The sequence below is a fragment of the Passer domesticus genome, chromosome 14, assembly GCF_036417665.1.
Source record: "Passer domesticus isolate bPasDom1 chromosome 14, bPasDom1.hap1, whole genome shotgun sequence".
Taxonomy (NCBI): Eukaryota; Metazoa; Chordata; class Aves; order Passeriformes; family Passeridae; genus Passer; species Passer domesticus.
The window spans coordinates 17,513,442-17,535,277 of NC_087487.1; the positions used below are offsets into that span (position 1 = coordinate 17,513,442).

At 48.0% G+C, this 21,836-nt stretch overlaps 2 protein-coding genes and 2 long non-coding RNA genes across 13 annotated transcripts in view; 2 read left to right on the top strand and 2 right to left on the bottom strand.

Annotated features, from left to right (window-relative positions):
- The window catches only part of ASB7 (ankyrin repeat and SOCS box containing 7), a 96,699-nt gene extending 86,108 nt beyond the window's left edge, over nt 1–10,591 (top strand). For all 9 annotated transcript variants that reach the window (XR_010347841.1, XR_010347844.1, XR_010347842.1 and 6 more), the window contains 2 exons: nt 353–432; nt 2,142–10,591. The gene's annotated coding sequence lies outside the window, so the exon portion shown is untranslated. The remainder of the gene's footprint in view (nt 1–352; nt 433–2,141) is intronic.
- On the bottom strand, nt 166–2,234 carry LOC135281078 (uncharacterized). The gene is made up of 2 exons (XR_010347855.1): nt 2,114–2,234; nt 166–1,140 (listed from the first exon to the last, which is right to left on the bottom strand). It is a non-coding gene; the product is annotated as an uncharacterized LOC135281078 (long non-coding RNA).
- On the bottom strand, nt 8,753–14,149 carry LOC135281077 (uncharacterized). 2 transcript variants are annotated; one of them, XR_010347853.1, is made up of 2 exons: nt 9,415–14,149; nt 8,753–8,982 (listed from the first exon to the last, which is right to left on the bottom strand). It is a non-coding gene; the product is annotated as an uncharacterized LOC135281077 (long non-coding RNA). The 2 variants fall into 2 exon arrangements; XR_010347854.1 differs by having other exon boundaries at nt 8,753–9,083.
- Nucleotides 14,150–14,965: 816 nt separating this feature from the next.
- ALDH1A3 (aldehyde dehydrogenase 1 family member A3) overlaps nt 14,966–21,836 on the top strand; it is a 33,124-nt gene continuing 26,253 nt past the window's right edge. The window contains exons 1-2 of the mRNA XM_064389676.1: nt 14,966–15,105; nt 18,420–18,524. Of these exons, the coding sequence (XP_064245746.1) occupies nt 15,007–15,105; nt 18,420–18,524 (204 nt within the window). The 5' untranslated portion in view covers nt 14,966–15,006. The remainder of the gene's footprint in view (nt 15,106–18,419; nt 18,525–21,836) is intronic.

Below are 21,836 nucleotides of genomic sequence, written 5' to 3' on the forward strand. Positions count from 1 at the left end.
CAATTTAGAGCCTCACAATCAGGTCAGTCTTGTGAATTAGAGGTTGCACGTGAAAGATTGGATTTTTTTTTTCAAACTTCTACCAAAAAGCAGCAGGTCCCTGTAGAGTAAATTGTTTGCCTGAGGGAGAAACTAGGTCAAAACTTGGTAAATTCAGATATAAAGGGTTTCCTATGCTTCCTCAGCAAACAATGTCTTACTGCAAATAATCTCAACTAACTGTGTGCCCTCAGTCTTGTTCTGTCCGGGGTGATGCTTAAACTGTCAATAATCTAAGGCTGCTGTCACAGTGCTGCTCAATGGGGTTGACAGATTATATCTCTAAAGTCCCTTTATTGGACCTTGTTCCCAGAAAAGCTTGCAAATTGCTCTGATCTTACCAGACAAAGGCGTTGCTCACTCCCGGAGTCCTTGGATATCCTACACAATAAGGTAGGAATTGGTGAGAATTACCTGAGATAAAATATCCCTTACAACATCAAAGTTCCTGATCCCTTAGCTGTCAGCTGCAGGTATGTGAAAGTCCTGACAGGCTGAAGATAGAAAGAAGAGATAAAGCAAAAAAAGAAGGGAGGGGGAATGGAGAAATCCTCTTCATGAAACGTTATATCATTGGATTTGGCACAAAGATGTCAGCTCAGGGGTCTGTACAGCCAGCTGGGGTGTGAGCAGGGCACTGGGCTCTCACCTTCTGAGATGAATCAACAGCAGCTGATACCAGGCAGCCAGGGACAGATCCTGATCCCTGGCACACCAGTGGATAAGGAGGTGGACTTCAATAGTCTGTTAGTCCTTTCTAACTCAGGGTATTCTATGATAAATGGAGCAGGAGTGACAGAGATCAGGATAAATCATGATCATGCATCCCCCACATTTTCCCTATCCCTGTACTCAGTTGCTGGTTGTCTTTTGTCAGTAAAATGAGTGAAGTGGGTCAGTTACCAGGGGGAATCACTGGTGTAGCCCAGGACATCATCCTTTTGCCAGCTTTGCCCTGCACATTTCATAACAATTGACCTCCCTGAGTTCACGGGAGCAGGGCAGGAGAGCTGGGGTCAGGCTCCACCTGATGCTGCCCAGCCTGCACCACTAATCTCCCTGCAAAGGTCCAGCTCATTGGCAGCAAAGCCACAGGTAGACCTGAAAAACAGATTTTCACAAAAACAGAGTCAGAGTTGAGCTGAAACAAGATCTGACTTGTTTGTCTAAAATCCTGCCCTTTCACACCACAAAGACTGGACAGGCCTTCCCTCTGCCCAGTGCTCCCACACACCTAATCCTCCCTAAAACTGTGTTTTAGGGCAGATCAAATACCTTTAGGTTCTTAGAAAGGACTGGTTTTGGCAAATGCACAAATACTTTTCTCAAATGGCATAAATATTGTATGTGATTTGCTGCCTTGCCAAAATGCAAACGCACACACATGCTCTCCTAACTAAGCAACATTCTTTAAAAGTTAAGATCATTGCTTAGAAAGAAATATAGAGCATTTTATAAATCCAAATTGATCACGCACTGTGTGTGTTGAAAGTATGTACAAAAAATGGAACCCCAAAACTCCATTAAACCACTTCTGAGACAATACATCACTGCACCTTTATATTGCACCGAGGGGTTTAACAACCCTTCTCCAGGAAAATATTTTACTAGGTAACAAAAAAAAAAGTTATTGAAAACATATATTTGATACTTTTGGCAATTCATTTTACTACTTGCATTTCCAATTCATTGGTATAGTTCATGAAAAAAAATATTTTCGCAGTTGGGTCATGTTATTATTTCTCTATTTTTTTTCTACTTGAAAGCCATGATACATTTTTTTTTTCTATGAAACAACAAAGACAAAAGCTGCTTGCTTGGTGCTCCAGTGGATGCTCGAGGGTCTGCTGGAAGCATAGAATACACACAAACATGCTTACAGTAAATTATGCCATCTTTCTGCTTTTCTGAATAACCAACTTCATATCTGAACCAGCTAAAATAAAGCCAGGAAAGCACTAGTAGATTGAATCTTCTAAAGAACAAAAAGAAGGCATAATTTACTAGAATATTAAAATATTTTAAAAATTAGATGATTTTGCTTCAGATCACCTGAACTGTCCCTGGCACTGACCTGTGTGTGACTCATCCTCTCCCTGCAGCACTGCTCTGCTCTTGGCTGGGGTGAATGCACCTCCTCAGGTGAAACCCTGGCTTGAACTTGACCTGCCCAGGTTCCAGAAGATGGCAAAGGAATCCCAGGAGAGGAGGAGGTCAGCATTTCCTAAGCCAGACCAACAGCACATCTGCATGGCACACTCAGCTTGGGCTCAGATTCCTTTCCCTACCCAGAGAGTGACTTTTCACCCGAAGCTGCTGGTGCTTTAGGCCATTTGATCTGGCCATCATGGCATTGTGGGCTTGCTCCAGGCTTCTGCTTTCCCTGGGGCTGAAAACAGACCCATTTCAAAACAAACCTAAACCATAGGTGGGACCCTTCTGTGCCTGCCTGCCATCCATCCTCCCCTCTCCCTCCCCACCTGCCTCTTTTATTCACATCTCTTCAAGAAGACTTTGGCGGAGATCTTCCATGTCCTTGGAAGCACTGTTGTCTTGCAGAGCTGGGCATCCACACAAGGATTTCTGCTTCTTTAACCAAACTGCTCCTGGACCATGTGTGTGCTCAGTTCCTACACCATGCAGGTAAGTCTACACCCTCTGCTTTGAGAGAGAAACTGTGATTAACCACGAGCGCGTTGCATCCTTGTTGTCTGGAGAACGGTGATTTTCCATTTTAATTGCTTCCTGTATGACAGATTTTGTTATGTCCCAGCCCTCTGTCAGCTCTTCTTCTCACTGCCTTTGTTTCCTGATGTGTGTGTAATTACAACCATGAAAGTCCATCAGCAAAAGCACCATCAATCTGAAAGATTAACGAATCTCACGCTTTCCCTCTCTCCTCCCCCCAAAATTAGAAAGCCCCCTCTGTAGTTTCCAGCACACATCTATCATTACACACTCCTGGGTCTCAGGTAAATTAGCAACCTGATTCTTTTCCCTGCTGTCACTTAGAAGAAAAGGGCTTCTTATTTGCCATCCAAGGAAAAGTACAGTAAACCTAGAACTAGATAAAAGGGAAGTAATCAAATATATTTAACTGTACTCAGCCAAATCCCATTATTTGTATAGATGTTAGCTGGTGCATTTGAAGAATTAGGGAAGCCTTGTCTTTTATAGGAAATTGTACTGCTTGATTGAAAACTGCAATATCTGTGCTGCTGTTCCTCTGCTTACTTGAAATGAGAAGTTCAGCATTATGTAGAGATATATTTATGCATGAACAGGAGATATTTTAAAAGGGGTTTCATGTCCTTGCTCTTCCACTAAGCATGTACATTTGGGGTGAGGACAGCATCCCTCTGAGCTTCTTTCAGAAAAGAGAAATGCCTCATCAGTGTGGGAATGTTCCATGGATTGTCCTTCTCACTTCTACCTGAAAGATGTGGAGAAAATAATTTTAGATAAGTCACCTCCTACACATCTGAGGGAATCAACTCCCTGGAGTGTGAGGAACAGCTTATGGGGTGTAGGGATAATGTAGGGGTGGCTGAGCAGCCATGGGGAAGGAACATACTGGGAGTATCCCATGGAGATTATAACCATGGTGAGGCTGTAGGAGAGCACAGAAATCCTTCAGCTGGTAGTAGGAGCCCAGGTTTTGAAAATACATGGACAACACGACAGCAGTGCTTGTGCAAAGGGTGCTCCTTCCCTTGGCAGCTGGCTCCGTGGGAAAGGGGGAATGCGCCACCTCTAGACGGCTGCAGCTGGTGGTCACCAGCCCTTCCCCTTTGGAAATGCCTCCCGTGCCAAAACAGAGGATGCACAGCTACTTGGAAAATATACCCACAAATACCTAAACCCACCTCCTCATCTTTATCCACAGGATCAAATTATCTTTCAGGTGTTCCTGTACAAACAGTGTGAGATTCACTGTGAAAATATTCGATTAAGCTGTTCCAGCACAAGCACTGAAATTCAAGTCCATGGATTGAGGGAAAGGTTCTCCTGAACTGTTCACGCCAGCACGCAGCTTTTCTAGCTCAGTTTTGTGCTCAGAAGCACTGTTTTGTGTGCTATCCAGCCAGGTAAGTGACAGGGGCTCTGCAGAGAGCCCAGTTCTTCAGGATGATGACCCAGCTCACCCTCATGACAATGGGCTTAGCAAGATGAGGCACATTTTGATCCCAGATTCCAGTTTTATTTTGCTTGTATGAAACATCACAGCTCAATATTGTTTCAGAACTTTGGGGAGAAGACAGAGTCAGACAAGAGTCCCCACAATGTTTTTTTACATGCCTGAGTCAAATTACCCTCCCTTCTGCGGGGCTTCTTCTGAAGTAACAGATCGTACTGTAACCAAATATTGCCATCCAGGAAAGCCATTTTCCATCCAGCAAGGAGGCTTCTTCCTTCTCAGCAGCCACTGAAAAGGGCCTTTGTTCTCAGGCTGAACACCTGGAGAGAGTTATCAGCAGTGGCCTCTCGGGCCAGCCTGCGGAGCAGCTGTGACAAGACCCGGTGGCTTTGGCCTCGGGAGCGTCAGCAGCACCTGGCAGCTGCTGGCACCCAAAAAACCTCCTGTCTGGGCCATTGCATGGGCAACTTGGGGTGGTTCCTCTCTTCTGTGGAATCCAGGCTCTGTATTTTCTTTATTTTCCCATCCTAAAATGGACAGCCTCACTCCACAGGGTCTCTGGATAACCTCAAGGATGTGACACCTCTGTAGGGAATGGAGAACAAGCCTTGGCATTACCTGGAGACACTGGAAAATCTGGCGCTGAGCAACAACATCTTGGGCAGATGATTTGACACTACACCCCGATGAGTAAAAGATGGAACTGTTGCCTGGCATGAGGGGTAGGACATTCAGCAGAGAGGGAGTCACCTGATGTGACCAAGGACAAGATTGCACGGCAGCTGATGTGACCCTGGGCACAGCTTTCTGCTCTGTCCATACAGTCAGCACCACTTCTGCCTGTGTCCATGGAAAGACAGACCCACAACTGCTCAGAAACTCAAGGAAATCCAGCTCATTTGGCCCATCAGGTAATTCCCTGGAGGTAGAACTGTACTGTATAAACCATCACTGCCATAAACATTAGCTTCAAAACCAAAAGGTTTTCATTCTTTCACTGGATTTTAGAGGATCTGAAGAAAAATGTGTGAGGAAAGATAGAGACTCAGAAAGCAGAGGTCATGAGTGGATCTGCCATGGGGTGACCTGGAGAGCTGTTGACCTGAACCTGTGCTGGGTCTGGCTGAACCTGTGCTGGGTCTGTGAGGGGTTTTACCAATGGCCTCAGTAGGAACTGTATCTGCAACCTAGGAGTTTTGCAGGTCTAGACCTACAGACCCCTCTCAGTGTGTTGATTTTCCACCAAAGCCAGACAGTCCAGATCGCAAAACCTCCCCCCCAAAAAACACCAACATAATTCTTATTTTCCTGATAACCCAGATAAAGTTTTGACTCCTACAAGGGAGTCATACACTGGAGGATTTCAACAATGCCTCATCATAAGATGCACAGCTCTGCAAAGTATCCATTCTGAAGAAGTTCTGCCAAATACCAAGAGAAAATTGCATAACATGAGAAGGAGCAAACCACAGATGAGGCTTCATCATCCACAGTGGCAGCTGACCGTGGACGTCACGAGTTCTTCCATACCCGATGGCATCATTTCCATTTTCTTTGGACTGTAGTAGTGAAAGAATAAACATTTCAAAAGGTTCAAATGAGACCTTTGAGTGCCAGCGCTGAATCCCTGTGAGGTTGGGATAAACTGACAAAATAACATCCTGCAGAAGCTGTGCCTGGGACAAACCACCATCCCTGTGTTCGTGTTCTGTGGTTTGTAGCACAGGGGCCACTTTAAACCTTGGTCTCTGTCCAGGCACCAGTACCAGCTCTCCCATGACTTTATGTTTGCATCTCTTTCTTCTGCATGAAGGGAAGATTTCCAGGTTTGTTCCTTTTAACTTTGTTCATGGTAGCACTCTTGACAGAAGGACTTAGTGCCTATTTAATGTCTTTGCAAGGAAAAGAGAGAAACTTCTCGGTTACATAAAAGTTTGTATCAAAATTCAAGAATCCGGATTAATTATAGAAGACTTGCCTTGTATCATTCAATTTGTTTGAATAGCTTTAAAGATTAAGCAGATCCAAGGCCTAACAGAACCAGAGCCAGTAAGACAATAGCTGAGATTTTCCTTTGAAACAAAATATACAGGTGGTTTCTGTGAGTTTCTGTGTCTATCTGCCCGGCTTTTTTATTTTTATGTCGTATCCAATATCACAGAACCTGGCAGTAGAAATCATATAGCAATTTGTGAAAGCTTGTTGCTGTTCTAGATATCATATAGTCTGTTCCACACCAGCAAAGACAAAACCAATGCCTTTACTCCTCGAGTTTTCATTCAAAAGGATAATGATCTCTGGTAACAAAATATTTGGCAGTAGCATTATTTAAAATGCACAGAGGAAATGTTTGTCCCTAATTCAAGGCACTGTGGTCACACAGTCTCTATTCACTTGGTATTTACCAGTGAATGCCAAAGGCTAATCTGCAAAAAGCTCAGGAACAGAGTTAAGTTTATCACACTCCATCCTTCACCCATCCCATTGTAAGGGAGTTACAAAATAGTAATTATTGAATTTCTTTGTGGCCAGAGAACTTATAAACCGTGTTATACCCAGCAGGCTCTAATGGCTCCTTCGGTAAGTATCTAATTAAGTGGTTGTGGGGTTGGGTTTTTTTTTTTCTTTCACAGCATACTTTCGTGTTTTAAAATCCCTTTGCATTAAACGACTTCTCGAGTTTTCCAAATTTCTTACACGCACAGAAGAGAGAAGTAAGAAAAAAACGGAGGGGAGATTTCGGTCGTGGGAACAGGAGGCAGAAATGAAGATTCACAAAAGCTAAAGGCAAATCCTCCCCAAAGTCTCCATTTAAAACACTGAAAACTGCAACGGCTGCCCGAGACATTTGGCTGTCTAGAGAGGGGGAAATAAAGCGAGCCCGAGGGGAACGGCTGCGTTTGGGGAGGAGAGGCCGCTCCCCCAAAGCGATTGCAACACCTCGAGGCTTTGAACGGTGCAAATCCGGGCTTTGGGCGGTTTTACCGATCCCGCTCGGCACCCCTCGCCCGCCGGTCCCCGCCACCGCGGGATCCCGCTCCAGCCCGGGGCAGCCGAACGCGCCGAGCCGTGCTGGGCGAACGCACGATCGGGGTGCGAAGAAACTGCCCGGGGTGAGGGGAGAGGAGCCGAGCATCCGCCCCGCTGCCTCCTCGCCTTCGGCAGGGATGCTCGGCTTCGGCGGGGGCGGCGTGAGGTGAGAAACCTGCCCGGAGAGCCCGGGGAACGCTACCTGCTCCCGGGAAAGCTGCTTGCCCCGGGAAAACTGTGTGCTCCGGGGAAATGCCTCCCCGCGAGCCTCGGGGCCGGTCCCTGCCGCTGCCCGTCGCGGTACCCGCGGCCACAGCCTCCCCGCAGCTTCGCCGCTCCTCTGGGCACCACCGGGACACTCCCGCCCTCTCGGCAGAGATTAAATCGCGTAGTAAGTTGGGGTTTTTTAGTGGAGCCCCGTCGAGATGCCGGAGATGGGCTGGAAGAGCCGCGTCCCCGCATCCCGGCTCGGTCCCGCATCCCGGCTCGGCCCCGGGCGCACCTGCCCCGGCCCCGGGGCTGCGGGTCTCTCCCGGGCTGCTCCTCCCCTGCGCCCCCGATCGCTCCGGCCCCTTCTCCCTCGTTAGGGAAGTGTTAGAAAGTTGCTGAAGTGCGAAATGAGCCTGCGAAACCTCGTTGTCCTCATTAAACTCTGACAAGGAGGGTGACAAGAAGCAGCGGAGGGGAAACAATGCGGCAGTGTTGGGGAGAGCCCCGCGCCGGGGCAGCCTTTGTGCCCGCACACAAAAGCTCTTGTTTGCATGTGTTAAAGTCCATTAAACAGCGGCAGCCCCAGGTGCAAACGCCAGCCCGGAGAGGCCGCGCCACCTTCCGCGCCCGCTGAGCGCCCGGGCCGCTCCGCGCCCGGCCCCGGCTCCGGCGGGTGCGGGGCCGGGGCACGGCCCGGCGGGCTCCTAATGAGGGCCGGGGCTGCCCCTTCATTAACGGACACGGGTGGGTCCCGCTCTCTGAGCCCCCAGACTCGCCTGTCCACAGCCTCGCCGTTAGTGGCAGCGGCGGGACACAATGTCGCCTATTGTGCTGGCCAGCCCGCGCCCGAGGGGACACGGAGGGACCCGCGAGCAGCCCAGGGTCGTGGATGCTGACCTGGTGCCAAAGAGCCTGGACAGGCTGGACAGGGGCCGTGCTTTGGCTTTTCCCACTGCGGCTTGTAAAGGTGCCTTTGGACACCATAACACCATCAGATCTTCACAAAAAGTGCTGCCAAGGTTAGGAGCAGAGCAGTTTCCCGACTCCTGGTTCAAACAGCAGAATTCAACCCAAAAGTTGGAAAAGAGAGGAATTGTGCAGAGAACAGCCACCAAAAAAAAAAAAAAAAAAGCGCCTTGCATAGCTCAAAGCCTACAAAAACAACCTCATCGCAGTGTTAGTGTTTCATATGACTGGCATGGCAATTTATCCAGGAAAAAGTATTTCCAGGTTCTGTTACAGCAAGTCTACATCACTTTATCCCCAGTGGTCTGCCAGGGATCTGCCCCGCAGCTATTTTAAATTGCGCTGCTAATAACAATTCATTACAGTTGATAGAACTGGGAGACTTGCCTTTTATTTTGCAATTAGACATAAAGGCTCTGATCTAGCAAATGCTTTGCACTGTGAGCATGTGAGTAGCGCTGCTGAAGTCATCTGGGACTGTTCATGTGCTTAACATTAAGCCCGTGTGGGTTTGCAGGATCAAGGTCTGAGACGGGATCATCTTTAAGGACGTTTGTTTACCTGCTCTGTTCTGTATTTTCTCGATTCACCACGGCGCCCTGCAAAACCATTGGAGTGTCTCGAGTCAGCTGGGCACAGCTCACAAGTAGCACTCTGAAGCCAAGTGATTCTTCCCGTAAACACAACTGGTGTGCAGGAGCTGGATTCGGGAAGACATGACGGCACTGGGTACGGTGCATTGCGAGCTGCTCAGCTGTGTGAGCCTGTGTGTACTGAGGCGTTAATGCAGAACTGTTGGGCATTGGGCCCAGAACAGATGTGATGATGAGTGAGAGCAAAGAGACAGGGAGGAAGGGGCAGAAGAAGAAAGCACATTTTAGGCTTCTCAGTTCCTGCCTAGACGACCACTGCTTCCAAAACCTGGGAACCATCCCCAAATGCCTCTTATCAAGAGAAAGTAGGAAGCAACATGATCTGTGGAGAAAACAAACATATTTGCTTTTTACATTTGCCAATCCTGCAAACAATACCTGTTTGTAGGCAAATAATCTCCAGGTCTGCACCGCCAGATCAATGCAGGGAGTGGTTCCCATCGGCTCTGCGGTGCCAGACACACTGAATGGTTTGTAAGGAAACAGGTCCTTGAACTTCTCCACACCACAAACACTATCTTAGTAGGTTATCTCACACTTGCTTCTGTTCCTGCTCCCATTCTCCTCATCTCCCAGTGCTTGGCCTGGCAGGGAGAAGTGAAGACTAGAAGAAACAGACCTTGTTTTAATAGAAAAGGCTTCAAAATGTTCAGCTGTTTGTTATTTCCTTGCCACTTACTTTTCCAATTTATTTTTAGAGCCAGGCTAGCTAAAGGAAAGGCCAATCCTTGTGCACAGTCACAGTTTAATACCTCTGATATGCATGAAGAAAATTAATTTGACTGAGGATTTTGCTTCATGAAGTAATTACAGCACAAAGCATAAAAAGGCTGTGTTTTGTCTTTAGCCGCCAAAGTCCTGGTTTGCATCATGAGGTCATGTTTAGGATTAGAAATGTTTTCACAAATAGCATCTTACAGTATCTCACATCACCTCTCTCCACCTTCACTAACAGGACTTTTGGAGGTGGAGAGGAACAGGGAAAGAAACTGTTCTTCATCCCAGATGTGTTAAAATTGAAGCTTAAGCCCACAGGGCACAAGAAGGGCACCACAAATACGGGAGGGAGCTGAGCTCATGGGGCTGCTCACACTCCAAAATACCTCCCATGCTACAACCCCTCCCCACTACTATCCGTGGAGGAGAGCTGCAGGCACCAGCACAGCCCAGTTAAGGTTGGATTGATACAAGAAAAACCCTCATGTAGGACATACCATTTCCATGGTATCTTCAGGACAGGCTGATCTTTTTTGTTTTGACTTTTTAAGGCACCTCTCTGGATTCAAATCTTTTTGAAATTGTATGTGAATACTTTGATAAACTGAGTAGAACTATTTGGTAAAAAAGTGACAGATTTTTTTCTTTAATTTCATGATATTTGCAAGGTGTTTCACAACTGAAGGCAGCAGTTCAATTATCACTATCTTGCAGTCAGAAAATATGTGGAAAAACAAAGCAAATCAAAATGTGCTGGTAGAGCACATCTCACTGTCTTCACAAGGCCAGTCCCTATCAGTCAGTCACTTCTGCTTCCAGGGACCCCACAAAATGGCAATCACACCACAGCTCAAAACAGTCCATCCTGCTGCTGACCTGTATCACAGCAAATTTGGTCAAGACTGACGAAATTTATGGATTTTAAGTTTGCTTAGAAGAATTAACTTAAATTAATTAATTAACTCTAGAGAACTACCAATGGGAAATAAAAGTTACAGGAATGGTAAACTTACAAAACCCAGAAAATTCACAGATTAAAGTCACTGGTGAGCAATGCACTCACTAGCACTTTCTGCCTTACCTGGGTGTTTAGGTGGGAGATCTTCAGGTTGTGCAATGACTGCTGGAGCTGGGCTCTGAATGTCTGTCATCAAAAGCACTGTGACTCACATTGGGAAACTGAAATGATGAAGACCCTTTTTTTATTCATCACTGCCTGCTTTCTTTCCTCACTGATAATACAGGGTCAGCATCCTCTCAAAATGACTGGAAAAGAAAACAGTGCATGTGAAACTCTCAGACACTGCTGTCATGAGCACCATGGAAAAACCATACGGAAATGAATAATTTTGTGCCCAAAGCACAGTTTGAATAACAGGCAGTAAAAAGCCCCTTCGCTGCACATTAAACAAGAGGAGAATAAATCATGAGGGGAGCTGCTCCCTCAGGAGCAGCAAGCATTGCCAATGCAGAGTGAGGGGGATGCCTGTAGGAAAAGGGCGTGGATAACTCAATTACAGTTCATCTGGATGAGGAAAACCAGGCAAATTCTGGACACTCCGGGCTGCTGAATGCTGGAGCGTAGAGCCTCAGTAGCCTTTCAGAGTATATTGTTTCACACACGTATTTATGTTTGTGTGTGCATGGGCTTCGGGGTATGTGGAAAATAAGTGGGATAAGCTTTGGCTCTGTGCCAGGCTGAGTGCTCTACACAGCTACAGCACTGCTGGTCAGCTGGAAGCACAGGCTGAGTCTAGATGAAAAATATAAAATCTTTGAAATATCAACTGATCAGTTTGTAGAGAATCTGTCAATGGCTACAGCACCACTAGCTGGGCAAACACAGCCCTCTAATATGTGCCCCACTGCCAAATCTGTCTTCATCCATGGGGCAGGATGCCAAAGGGGTCTAGAAACACCCTATTCCCAGGTAGTCTGGAGATGTCTTCATTGACCCTCTGTGTACAATTCCCTGCACTTCTGGGCTGGAGCCAGGGCATAAGATACAGCAGAGTGTATTAGGAGGAGTTACCACCAGCAATATCCCCTTCATTAAGGTTAAAGAAGATTGGCAAGTAAGAGAAATTAATTCCTATGGGCATCCCTAAAAGATAGGGAGACAGCAACATCATAGCAGGAACATGTCCTAGGACTGTGCCTGGCACAGGCAGGCAGGACAGCACAGAGAGCTGTGCTCGGGTCTCACTCACAGTGGCAGATTTAAGAGTGCACATGTCCAACCCAACAGTGGGAAGATGATCTTTGTTCTGCTTGGCAGAGCAGAGCAGGTGTACTGGCAGCGTAAAAACTCTCTGTGAGATGCAGCTCTGCAGAGCAGCTCCAGGGAATCCACAGCCTCTGCTGTCACTGCAGCAGGTTTAGGACACACTGCTGAGATCTCTGTGACAGGAGAACACAGCAGGGTAACTCAGTAGTGATGTGACCTCTCATTGAGGGACGCTTTTCCTCCTGCTGTGTTTCCGACACACTGATCAACTTTTGCAAACTTAAGTGAAACCTATTTTTTCAGTCCCTCTAGCGTAGTGGTGGCATGCCCAGGCACAGGAAAGAATGTAAAACGTCTCACATTTGTTCTGATCAGAGCTCTGCTGATGGTTTTAGGGCTTCTCCCACTCTGAAGTCTGGAGATGTGAGTATTTCCACCCCTGTGATCTGGTAGAAGCACAAAAGACATATCTGGTGACAAAAGACACATCTCTCCTGGGGCTGGTGGAGTTCCCACTTATGGCAGGATTGAGTTTGCCCAACAAGGCACCAGCCAGTGTCCACAAGACTCTTTGACAGCAGAACATTCTGCTACTCTTCCGGGGACGTTTTCAGAGGAAACACTGCACACAGCTACGTACATCCATTGAAGTCTAATATTTCAGCTCGTTCATATGTTGCTGACTCACCATTCATTCACTTTGTACAACCTTTTAAAAGTCTTACACATCCCCAAACCTTGTACGTGGAATTTCTGCCTTAGATGTATCTCACGCTGCACCAACATTAACTCGAAAAGGCAATAATTTTCCCAGGAGAGTCTTGTATAAAACCTTCCTCATCGGAGATAAGAGACAAGGTCATTCCACATGAGACAACCCACTGGAATGACTCTTTAGACTCTGCTTGCTCTGGAACTTCTTATTCATCATTCTCCGCATCCTGATATTTTGTCCTCTAATTGCAAAAGTACTCTCCACTTCCACTGAGTATTTCTGTGGGCAAGGTACAGATGGAAATGGACAAACTGCTCTTCATCTGGACTAGGAATATATTGGGATATGGCTGAGATTTCTTGTAGCTTGAGTGCATTCGTAGCTTTTGTGGGAAATAGCAATTTGACAGCTAAAAATGGACAGCTTAGAAATAAACATTTCTGCACCAATCACCATCGGATAGGTTTTCACCTGGGCAGAGGACCTCCAAAAACATCCTGCAAGCTGCAGGGAGTGGGGGTTGATTTGTCAAGGTACTTTCCCTTCTGAATCAGCACTAAATCTACGCCACTGTGATTTCACGGGCTATCTGCCTTTGGAAGCTCTGAGTATTTTTAAGCATTCTAGCAGCAAAGTGCTGACTATTGCTGGGGATTACAGATTCTGCAGAACATTTTGGAAGATAACTTCTGGCATCTTGCCACTTGTTATATGGAAAATATGTTGTATTATCTTCCATGTGTGTGGGGGTGTGAGGGTGCTCTGAGTGTCCTGGCCCTCAGCCTGCAAAGACTTACACATATTTTATGCAGAATAAAGTTAAGCAATACATAATGAACTTGTTCAGGCTCAGAGCCTAGATCTGTCACTTAAGACATGTTCCATATCCTTCAGGACTTCTCGAAAGACAGCATCTTTCTCGACGTTCCAAGTACGCTACTATGAGCACCGTGCTGGAAGTTGGCTGAGTGGGACAAAAATATGCTCTTATCAGTGTTGGACTTTCCAGTGGAAGGGCCTGGTCCTGCCCCAGCCGGCTGGAGTCCTTTGACTGGGATAGTCAGACTGGGACGGTCAAACTGGTCCCAGGCTCCTGTACGCACATGGGAATGTGGAGGAGCTGCTGTCAGATGCACAGCACACATTTGGTGTCATGTTCTTCTCTTACAATCAGTCCTGGAAAGTTCTCCAGAGGCATTGAGTGAAGGATGAGGTGTAGCAGGTTGAGGTAAGGATGTTGGGGCAGCAGGAATAGCAGATAAAGACCCTTATTGCTGGGAGACGTGGTGTTATTCCCATGGAGATCCTTGCAAGAGTCCTCCCATGAATGACTTCTGGGTGGTTTGGGTGGGACACAGAGGAAGAAGGCAGCAGAGGGCACATCCTCCCATGCCCACCCCAGTGCCACCCTTTGGGGGAAGCATCCTTTGGCTGCGCTACTCCCCAAAGCCCATCTGGGCACATCCTGCTCCCCTCGGCTGCGGGGAGCCTGGAGGGAGCCCCACGGGGAGCGCGGCTGGAGTCCTGTGGGGAGCAATGTCAGAGCTGTGCACGGAGCTGAGGGAGCCCTGCAGGAGCGCTGAGGGGAGCACTGCGGGGACACCACGGGGAGCCCTGAGGGAGCAATGTCCGAGCCCTTTGGGGAGCCCTGAGGGACTCTGTGGGACCTGTGAGGGGAACCTGGAAGGAGCCCTGAGGGAGCAATGTCCGAGCCCTTTGGGGAGCCCTGAGGGACTCTGTGGGACCTGTGAGGGGAACCCGGGGGGAGCCCTGAGGGACTCTGTGGGACCCTGAGGGGAACCTGGGGGGAGCCCTGAGGGAGCAATATCCGAGCCCTCTGGGGAGCCCTGAGGGACTCTGTGGGACCCTGAGGGGAACCCGGGGGGAGCCCTTTGGCATTCTGTGGAAACCCCTGCGGGGAACCGTTTATGGCCTGAGGGGAATCCCTTGAGACATTGAGTAGAATCCCTTGCAACCCTGTGGGGAGCCCTTTGGAAGCCCTTTGGGATGCTGAGGGCAGAATTCCTTCGGGATCCTGTGAGTCCCTCGGGGAGCCCTTTGCGGGCCCTGTGGGGACCCCGCGGCGGCGCGCGGGCGCCCCCCCTGCCGCCCCTGCGGCGCGCGCGGAGCCTCGGCGGGGCGGCGCCGCCCGTCACCTGCGGCCGCGCGAGGGGCCGGGGCGGGCCGCGGGGCCGGCGCGCGAGGCGGGGGGCGGCGGCCAATGGGGGCGGGCGGGCGGCGCGCGCGGCGCTCTTAAGGCGGCGCGGGCGCTGTCAGCGGGCAGAAGGCGCGCGGGCTCGACGGCGGGGCCATGGCAGCCCTCAACGGCGCCGTGGAGAACGGGCAGCCCGACAAGAAAGTGCCTCCGCTGCCGCGGCCCCTGCGCAGCCTGGAGGTGAAATACACCAAGGTGAGCCCGCCGGGCATGGGGCGCTGGGCGGCGGGTGGGCTTCGCTGTGGTGTCGGCGGTGTTCCGTGGAGTCAGGGTGGTTGTGAGGTGTCATATTTTTAATACAAAATTTTCATTCTCAGTGTTGCTTTCCTTAGCTTCTTTTATTCATGCTGCTGCCTGAGACAGTAGGTTTATGGGGGTTTGACGTTGAGCAAGCAGATGACAGTGGCATTTCTAATGGAGCAACACTTGCCCCAATCTCTAATGCCCAAAACCTATTTTTTTCTTTTAAATAAAATAACTCCTCCAAAGCTGTTGCTCTGCCCCAGGCGCCCTGGGCTCCTCTCCCTGGCTGTGGTTCCTGACACCTTCTTCCCCTCCCAACCCACCGTGAACGCCTCCAGCTCCCCGCTGGCGCTCAGCAAAATCCGATTTGGATGGGGTGAGCTGGGCAGGGCGAGGAAGGTTTTATCCCTCAGAGCCGCTTGCTGGGGTTGCGTTCGAGCGTCCTTGACCCACAGCTCCCCTGTGGGGAGGTGGCTCGGTGCCAGTGGTGGGTTTGGGTGGTGGCGAGCACAGGGCTGGTGTCCGGCAGGGCTGGGCCTTGTGGAAAGGCTCTGCCATGAGACTGGAGCATCCTGCAGCCCCACGAGAGGAGCGGTGCTCGTGTTGGTGGCTCTTCGTCCCGACTCCACGGCCTCCCCACGGGATGAGGAGTCAGGCACTGAGCCCACACAAACCCTCGCCTCTCCGCTTTCCGTTGAGTTTCCCTTTAAACAGTTGCTCCTGACCTTTTGGTATAACCCAAAGGCTCCTGAGCTTGACATCTCTGTCCCTCAGAGGTGGGGCTGGCTTGGAGCAGAGCAGGGCTGCAGAAATCCCTGCTCCCAGTGCAGCTGTAGCTCTGCGATCGCCGTGTCGCTTTGTGTTCCACACCAGCCTGACCCGCTGCCTTGCGCAGTGCGGAGAGCGTCCCGGCTGGTTGTGCTGCTGAGGAGCCTCGGCTGCCATAATTTCAACTTTGTTCCCGGACTAAAAGAGCTGGAGGGGCTGAATGAGTGTGCTACCATTGCATTTTTGTGTTAAGTATTACGGAAAAAACAAAACTTGAAGCTTATTCCCTCATAGCGAGGAGTGAACAGCGATAGCTTATCTGGTGAAGTGTTGATTTGAATTGTGCATCCAAAGTGTACTGAAACAGATTAGCAATTAGGAGTAATCACTGGACTAGATTAATTTTTTGATATCCGAAATTTATCCACTCTTTATTTGTCAGATAAACTTGTCATTTAGCAGCAAATTGGATCTGCAGCTGCTGGGTGCAGAATGGCGTAATGCAGCACAAACAGCTCTTTCCTGCGTCCAAAATGGACACGGCCATTTGAGTTCTTCTTAAACATCCAAATGTTCTGGTTTTTGTTATTTTTATTGTTGTGAACACTTTTAAACACTCCTTAGGGATCTTATCCTGCAGCCGTGTGTGTTTTCAAACACGCAGTTTATGCTCCACACTTTTGCCAGAGACTGTGAGCGCTGAAAGAGTCAAGGTAATATCTTTAAAGTGGAAACCAACATAAATTAAAAGTGTGAGTTTGATGTTTGATCTGATGCTCCCGGTGCATCTGAGAAAATAATGAGCAGCAGTCAATTTTCATAAAACTGTGAGGGGTTTTGTGCAAGCTCTGAGTTTCACCAGATGTTTACAGCTGACAGCATGCTTCCCTCTGCTTAGAGGAGATTTTTATTTTTGGTTCTACCAGTTATGGGGCTGGGGCAGAGACAAAGTTTTTCAACAAAGATCTTTCTTATAGAGCAGCTTAATGCTTGTCATGGGTGTGTGATGGAAGTGATCTGTCCACAATTCCTTGTCTCAAATTCTGGCTATGAAGCATGAACTGTGGATACACTTTTAAATTTGATTTCAACTCCTGGCACCAAGGGCTCGTGATGTGTGGTGGATTCCCAGAATGATGCCAGTGTATATGTTACATTTAAAACAGCCTGATCCTGTCACTCTGGTGTTTTACTGCTTGGTAGGAACATCACTTTCCCACAGAATTAGCATTGAATGCAAAGGAAAAATCAGTATCCTTCCCCAATCCTTAGTTTGTGAGCATATACCTGATACTGTGACTTTATGGTTCCTGTCATATTTCCCACATTTAGAATACGACTTTTCTTAATTATGGAAATAAAGAAAAACTGAGGTTAAAATGTGTAAATGTTAAAATGTAGCTCTTGGGTAACAGAAGTAGCTTGGGAGCACTGGTGTCCTAAACTAGAGTTAATATTTCTAACATTGTATCTTTTCTTGTGACTTCCCTTGGCAACATTTTTTGTGAAATTCTTTTTCTCAGCCTGTGTAAAACAGGTGGGTCCAGCAGTGCAGCTTCTACACCAATTACACTTTGGATGCTTTATGCAGAAATAATAAGAAAAAGTCCTTTCAGGAAAAAAAGCTGCCCAAGGAAAGAAAACTATGACCCAAAGCAGTGGGAATTCCGAACGTAAGAGATGCAACATTAATCTCCTGGTGGTGTGTAGAGGCTCATAAACAAGATTGCAAATGTGGATGGCTTCCAAATAAAAGTACTAGCTTACAGCCACTAGCAGGCTACTAATAAAGATTACTTCATCTAATCTTATTTAAAGTATATTTATAAAATATAACACTGCCAAGTCAGATCACAGCGTGGATAAGATGCATGTTGAATCAATTAATTGTATATAGGTATTCATGTTCTGTTTACAGTGAGTAACAACACTCCAGTATTTAATGCATTTTCAGTTACGCAACGCTGGGACTGTTTGTTCTTGCTCTGGAAATGCAATATTTTGAAACACTTAAATCTTGTCACAGATGACTCCAAGTGACGTGGGAGGCTTGATCTGGCCTGTGACAAGGCCTGGTGGGGTAGAACGAGCCAGAACCCTCCTCCTGTGGACACTGCTGGAGGGGGAGCAAGCTGTGGAGGTAGCCCAGGGCAGGGCACAACCAGCCAAGTAATAATTGTAGCACGTAGCAAGGGGCTCCTTCTGCCTAAACCATACAGTTTCTCTGGGTGTCTGCTTGCTGTTCCCATGGAGATGGATTTCAAAAACTGCCCGTTTCTCACTGCCACAACCCAGTGTTATTCACTGTGGGACCCTTCCTCTGGCTCAAAACTAACTGGGTGCACAAGGTTTGTAGAAATGCTTCTGTATTGTCAGGAGTGTCCTTTGGAGCCTGAGCACACTTGACTCTGCCATGGATGGAAGTTGAAGAGCCTCTGGACCTTTGTGGTTTTTTTGTCTATATAAGTTGTTTTTCTTTCTCCTTGCTCTCTCTTCAGATATTTATTAACAATGAATGGCACGAGTCTACAAGTGGAAAGAAGTTCCCCACCTACAACCCTTCAACGCTGGAGAAAATCTGTGACATTGAGGAAGGAGATAAGGTAAGTGTTGTTGGACAAGCAGTGCAAAAGACGTTTTCCAGGAGATTTCTTTTTGTAGGGAAGCACACAGAGGAAAAGCTGGCTTTTAACAACATCTATCTGGCTAGCCTGAGCTGGAGGTCTGGGACAGTGGAGGTGCTGCTCAAGAATTTCATGGGCTGGGTGGCATCAATCCTGTTCAGCTTGTCAGAAGCACTTTCCCTGGTAGGAACTGGCTGCTGAACACTGTCAGAGGAATGAGATTGAGCATCATTCTTGTGCTGTAGACTGGAAGGAAGTAGCCAGACTGAGGAAATAGCAATGATGGTGTGTGCTCACCCCTGACAGGATTTGGGCCCTGTGTTGGGGGTGGTTTATACCCCAGCTGCAGGGCAGCCTGTTGGAGACACTGAACTGAAACTCTCCCTTTTTTAAACACAAATAACCTGAGTGCTTGGGGGAGTTTAAATTTGGTCATGCAAACAGACATTGACCACTTGCTGCTGAAGATGTGGTGCTACTTTTCTCGCTGTTATTGTGGGTTCTGGCCTCCTGCACAAATGTGGCAGCTCTCACTAAAACCAAACCAGTATCTCAAGAGCTTTAGCAGTCCCTGGCTGGCCCTGGTGTGCTGTAGAGTAACCTGAGATGTTACTGCTTGGGTTTGGTAACAGCCTGAGGTGAGGAACAATCACATGTGACACTTTTTTGTCCAAAACAGCTCATCATGTATGGGCCAACTGGTCTGACCTATGGAAAAGTGCTGGGCCAACATCTGGCTTTGTGCAGGAAGTCATGGGAAGGTGATTCACAGCTGCTGTGCCGTGCCAGGGCTTTGGTAGCTCATTGCTGTGGGCAGTTAGTGATGGGCAGCGTGGCCATTTCTGCCTGCACTGACTTCTTTTTCTTGGTATTTAAGCTCGTCCAGTGCTTGTGAGGCAGCCTCCAGGACTTACTGCCACTGGGGATCTGTGCATCCATGGGGCAATTACACATTGAGGCAGAACCAAACATTATGTGTCATTTCTTTATCCTGACTGGGTAGGACACAACTGTGTTTAATTGCAGTGGCATGTAAACAGTGGAATTGAAGCTGACTCTGATGCAACTGTATTTTGATAGGCAGAAACCATGACGTTGTTATTGTTCCCTGAGCTAAGTGTCTCCTCAAGCAGCTATAGAGTATTACATGTGCAGTTTGTGCCTGCTTCTCAATGTTGCCTAAAGAAAATTGTTATACAGAACTAACAGGCCAGTTTTGCTTCCTTGAGACTTGTCCCTGTCTGAATTCAGCTTCCAGCTTGCAGGAGGGTCACTGTAAGCTTTTCCAGTCAGTAGAGATCTCTTCCCCTGCATACTCAGTACAGGTGACTGATTTCATAGTGGACATTGCAGCCAAAAATGTAAGCTAGCTGTGCTTTGGGTGCTGAAAGCCTCTTCTATACATTACAGCTTTTAAAACAATATTTTGCTCTAACTAGGTTTTCCCAAGAAACCGAGTGGGGATTAGATCTGGATTAACTAAAAAGAGTAATGGGTGACAGCCATCCCATAGCTGTTTGCCTTCTGGTGACACTTGACCATGTCCTACTCTCTTCTGGCAGACTAAGATCCCTGAGGCTTCCCTTGCTCTGGTTCATCCCCTCGTGGGGCTGCAACTCCAGTCTGCTGGAGTCACCACAGGAAGTGGTGAGTTGTGTTCAGTGGTGCTTTCCAGTGCCTTGTCCCCAAGTGCCACTGTACTGCTGTGCTGGCCAGTGCCACTGCAGGGGTGGCAGCTCCTGCTACTGGCTTTGCCTTCAGCTGTGCTCTGCCTTCACAGCAGGCTGGGAGCAGAGCTCCCCTTCCCAAGCCCTGAACAGAAACCTGCCCCTCCCTGGCCACGCAGAGTGTTTTGCTTAGGCTGCACGTGAGGGGTGGAAATTTGGCAGCTGATATCTCAGCGATGACAGTTTAGTCTGGTGCTGAAACTTGGCCAATGCTTTATAAGCCTAGAAGCAAAGGTTTTGTTGTCTGTTCTTTAGTTACAGAATTGTCCTTGATGGGACAGTTGAGGGATAAAGAAAAGTCTGTGTGGAAAAAGACGCCCTGAAAATAAAATGGTGGATGTTTCCACTGGATGCTGGATACCTCACAAATAAAAGCTTAGTGTCCAACTGTTTGCCAGGTTGATAATGGAAAAAGAGTAACTCTGGTGCTGTCCCTAAGAGTTGGAGACAGGCTTTTTCCTTCTAGCAGCTTGCTGACATCCATCAAGGACAGGGGAAAAGTATTCCTTCCTCAAAGGAGTGCCCAGCTCAGCTGCTCAGAGCATGGGCAGCAGGTCCACAGCTGTGACTGTCAAGTCTCTGTCATGATCATTTCTAAACAGTTCACTCTCATGTGGATCTTTGAAGGGTTGTGAGAGGGATTTGTTCACAGTCAGCCTGTCCCCTTCAGATTGTAATGGCAGACTGAGGTAAAACCATGGCAGACTTGCAGTGCCCTCAATAATGATTTTGGACATTTCAGGCTGTGAGGATGCTGTTTGGAACTTAAAGCCATGTGTGGACTGTTTGCAGGGGAGCAGGTCAGGGAACCTCTTCTAAGTGAAAAACTGTGACATGCTCATGCCCTATGTCAGAAGAGTGCCTTCCCCAAGATGTGCACAGGGAGGCTTTTTGAAGAAGTCAGTAGGTGAATTGAAGAAAGAGGGTCCCCAGTGGGTGTGCTCCATTCCTGGCACATCTCCTCACTTGGAGCACTCTTGGGCACCCTGAGATTGAAGCAGAGCAAGGCTTTTTTTTTGCAGGTGTTTTCCCCACTCAGAGCCAGTGAGGTGATGGTCTTCACTGTGCTCTGCAGCCTGCTGCTGGGGCAGGAGAGAGGAAAAGAGGATGGGAAAGAAAAAAGGAGCACCAATGAGCAGGACTTGAGGCAGAGGAGGAAGATGGACGAGCTTAGAACAAAGAGCAGTGTTCAGTTTGTTCAGGGGGGAAGGTATGTTATTGTGTAACTGGGGGTTGTATCATAATTCAAACACCCCAGGTGGGTATGAAGGTTTGCAGGCATTTCCCAACACTGTAAAGACTTTGCAATCTTAATATTCTTAGTGGAGCTTTTTATGTAATGCTCAGTAAATCTGTTATAGATCCGAGAGGAGCACCAGGATGCATGGATCTCCTCCTGCTGTGGTTTTGTGCACCACAGGGTGTTCCTGGCACCTTGACAGTTCAGAGTCACTTTGTCACGCCTTGTGCCTACCTATTGCAACATGCCTGCAATGAACATGCCATTCAGACTCCCCTAATGCCTAGTCATAACAGGATGGATTAAGAATGGCATTTCAGCCTT